We start from the raw sequence: 3,548 nt of genomic DNA, 5'->3' as shown, positions 1-3,548 counted from the left end.
CCTTCCTGCCTCCCCCATCTTTCTGGCAGGGGCGCCTTCTCTGAGGTGGTGCTGGCCCAGGAGCGGGGCTCCTCACACCTCGTTGCCCTCAAGTGTATCCCCAAGAAGGCCCTTCGAGGCAAGGAGGCCCTGGTGGAGAATGAGATTGCAGTGCTCCGCAGGTATTTGCCTGTGCTCTGGCCAGGCTGCTGGCACTCGAGGCCTTCAGGGCAGTGTCCTGGGGTGGAGCCCCCTGCCTCCCCTGTGTCCCCAGGAAGGCCTGGACGGGGGCTCTGCCTTGCTGGATTGGGCAGGGGTGGCCTGTGGTAGGAAAGGGGGCAGAGGTAGGAGGAAGCGCTGAGGCATGGAGGGGGCTGCAGCGGCCCATAAGGGCTTTTTCTTGCCGTGCAGGGTCAGCCACCCCAACATCGTGGCTCTGGAGGACGTCCATGAGAGCCCGTCCCATCTCTACCTGGCCATGGAGCTGTGAGGAGGGCAGGGACAGGCTGGGGGCTGGGCAGTGAGTGAGGGCCAAGGGGCCTGGATCGACTGAGCCCTGTCTTCCCTCAGGGTGACGGGAGGAGAGCTGTTTGACCGCATCATGGAACGTGGCTCCTACACAGAGAAGGATGCCAGCCACCTGGTGGGCCAGGTCCTTGGTGCTGTCTCCTACCTGCATAGCTTGGGCATCGTGCACCGAGACCTCAAGGTGCCTGTCCTCCTGCCCGCCTGCTGGGGCCTTACCCAGCCTCCCTGTGCACCAGAGGTCTGGGGGACTTGAGGGGCCGGCCACAGCCCCTGCAGTCTGCCCTGTCCTAGCCTAGGGAGACACGCCGGGGCTGACCTGGTGCTTTCTCTGGCTGCTCCTGTGTCATAGCCTGAAAATCTCCTGTACGCCACGCCATTCGAAGACTCCAAGATCATGGTCTCTGACTTCGGCCTCTCCAAAATCCAAGCTGGCAACATGCTGGGCACCGCTTGTGGGACCCCAGGATATGTGGGTAAGTGAAGGGGGTGCCCCGAGGCTTGCTGGAGGCCAGGGGGCTGGGGGACCCTGCAGGAGTTGAGGCGCCAGGGGCAGGGCAGGCGGTGGGCCATTCCTGGGGTTGGCTAGGCTGAGCCAGGCAGCACTGAAGGCTGGTGTGCGCGTGCGCGGGTGTGCGTCTGTCTGTCTCTGGCCCCCAGCCCCGGAGCTCTTGGAGCAGAAACCCTACGGGAAGGCTGTAGATGTGTGGGCCCTGGGTGTCATCTCCTACATCCTGTGAGTGACCACTGGGAAGGCTCTTCTTCTGCCTGCCTGCCCCCTGCTGGGTTGGGGAGGGTTGGACAGCTGGATGATTCATCTGTGGGTGCCAGGCTGTGTGGGTACCCCCCATTCTACGACGAGAGCGCCCCCGAACTCTTCAGCCAGATCCTGAGGGCCAGCTACGAGTTTGACTCTCCCTTTTGGGATGACATCTCAGAATCAGGTGAACTTGAGGCTGGCCCTGAGCTCAGGGAAGGGAGGAGGGAGTGACCAGGGGGTGAGGATGGCTTGGGCTGACCTGGCCTCCCTGTTCCAGCCAAAGACTTTATCCGACACCTTCTGGAGCGAGACCCCCAGAAGAGGTTCACGTGCCAGCAGGCCTTACAGCATCTTTGGTGAGTGGGACCCCTGTCGAGCTGTCCTGGGACCAGGAGGAGGGACCACACCCTCAGAGACACCCCCCCCTGACCCCACTGACCCTCGGCCTCCCCCTAGGATCTCTGGGGATGCAGCCTTTGACAGGGACATCCTGGGTTCAGTCAGTGAGCAGATCCAGAAGAATTTTGCTCGGACCCACTGGAAGGTCAGTGTGGGGCAGGACCCGTGGACCCGTTCAGCTTGATCCTGAACCCCTCCCACGCCTGCCCCGTCCCTCAGCCTCAGGGGCATGGGCATGGTCTGGGCCGCCAGTGGTCTGTGTGGTTCTCGAAGTCTTGGGGCCAGGGCCGGGGCCTGGCCTGACACCCTTCTCTCCCTGCAGCGAGCGTTCAATGCTACCTCCTTCCTGCACCACATCCGAAAGCTGGGGCAGAGCTCAGAGGGTGAGGAAGCCTCAGAGCGGAAGATGGTCCGCCACAGCCACCCGGGCCTCGGGGCTGGCCAGCCCCCCAAGTGGTGATGCCCAGGTGCGTGGGGGTGGGCCCCGTACCCCCTGAGAGGTGGCTCCTTGGCGAGCTTAGAGGGCGGTGAGCCATATGTGGCCAAGAGCTAAGCGGGGTAGACCCCATGGAGCAGAGGGCTGAGGACGGACAGCACAGATGAAAGGGAGGAGCCAGCGTTCTGGGAGGAGCTTATGAGAGAGGGGCCAGCAGGAGCCGGTCACTGCGGGGACCGTAAGGATCTGAGAGGGGCCCAGTGGCAGGGCCCAGTGGGCCCTGCCGCTGAGAGCCTTGACTGGGAGCAGGGGCAGAGGGCAGGCCTGGGTGCCTCCTGACTGTCCTCCTTCCCTGTACACTTCTCTCTCCTCCTCCCCCCCCCGGCAGATGCTGAGGCCGAGAGCACTGACCCACAGATTCCCTTCCCGTGGACCCTTTCAGTCCCCCGTCCCCATGCCCTGTACCCTGTACCCTGGGGCTGGCCTCTGCTGGGCGCATGGCACTGGGGTGGGGGTGCGGCACCCTCCAGGCTCCGCCCTCACCCAGGGGCTGGCGGGGCATGTCCACAAGGGTTCCCTTTCCCTGTCGCTGCCACAGCCACTCTAGAAGCTGAAGAGGCTCCTGAGGCTGTCCTTGCACGCTGTTCTGCGCTTCGCTGACTGTGGGTGGTTCCGCTTGTGTCGTGGCCCTCCAGCCCCCTGCCCCCAGTTTCCCCCAAATCAATAAAGACAGACAGAGCAATGGGCCAGTGGTGAGCCGGAGGGAGGGCTAAGGGACAGGGATGGGGTATGAGTGTGGAGGGGATGGGTGTCACCTGTGGGAAGGAAACCAAGGAGGCACAGCCACTGCCCACGGGACCTCATTCTTTGACCTTGTCCACTGCCATCCAAACTGCTGGTCGGTCACTCCGATCATGGCAGACAAGTTCCTGGTTGTCCAAGAACTTCCTGTCCTTGCTCCACCCCCAAAGTGCCCGCAAGAGGCTGCCAGCTCCGCCACCTTAGACGCTGGCCTGTGCGTGGCTCTGGCTTTCTGTTGGGCTGCCAGCAGAGGGGGCCGGCAGAGGCCGGGCCCCCAGGGATGGGATGCAGTGCTCCTGCTGTGCAAGGTCAGGTCGGGAAGGGCTCACAAGCCAGTGGAGGCCTGTAGCCTGGAGGGTGACTAAAGTCCGCGCTGTCTCCTCCAACATCTCCCCTACTTCCCTTCCCTCGCCTGTGGCCCGACGGAGAGTTTCCAGTGTGCAGCTTCCTATGTAGAAGGTTAATGTCAGAGGGTGGAGGCGGAGCCCCTTGTCCAGGAGCGCCACTGGGGCGCCAGCAGCTCTGCTGTGCCGCAGCTTTGGAACCTGTGCGCTCCATGCCAGGGGGAACACAGGCCGGGTTGGTTATGGCTACTGTCGTGAGGAGCAGTGGTCTGTCTTCTGGTCCGTACAGCTCCTGCCACTCGCA

At 63.5% G+C, this 3,548-nt stretch overlaps 1 protein-coding gene across 1 annotated transcript; it reads left to right on the top strand.

The window, feature by feature from the left end:
* The first annotated feature begins 27 nt into the window (after positions 1-27).
* Positions 28-2,831, top strand: PNCK (pregnancy up-regulated nonubiquitous CaM kinase). Its single transcript, XM_039866924.1, has 10 exons — positions 28-161; positions 391-465; positions 550-688; positions 857-980; positions 1,165-1,240; positions 1,336-1,448; positions 1,542-1,620; positions 1,721-1,808; positions 1,986-2,130; positions 2,488-2,831. The coding sequence occupies exons 2-9, from the start codon at positions 458-460 to the stop codon at positions 2,121-2,123; spliced, it is 765 nt and encodes a 254-aa protein (XP_039722858.1). The 5' UTR covers positions 28-161; positions 391-457; the 3' UTR covers positions 2,124-2,130; positions 2,488-2,831.
* Positions 2,832-3,548: the final 717 nt, after the last annotated feature.

Source organism: Pteropus medius, unplaced genomic scaffold (assembly GCF_902729225.1).
Source record: "Pteropus medius unplaced genomic scaffold, Ma_sr-lr_union100, whole genome shotgun sequence".
Lineage (NCBI taxonomy): Eukaryota > Metazoa > Chordata > Mammalia > Chiroptera > Pteropodidae > Pteropus > Pteropus medius.
This window is presented reverse-complemented; position numbering and strand designations above follow the sequence as displayed.

Coding starts and splice junctions, on each gene's coding strand:
- PNCK (XM_039866924.1), top strand. Junction 689..856: donor TCGTGCACCGAGACCTCAAG/GTGCCTGTCCTC, acceptor CCTGTGTCATAG/CCTGAAAATCTCCTGTACGC. Junction 1,449..1,541: donor GGATGACATCTCAGAATCAG/GTGAACTTGAGG, acceptor TCCCTGTTCCAG/CCAAAGACTTTATCCGACAC.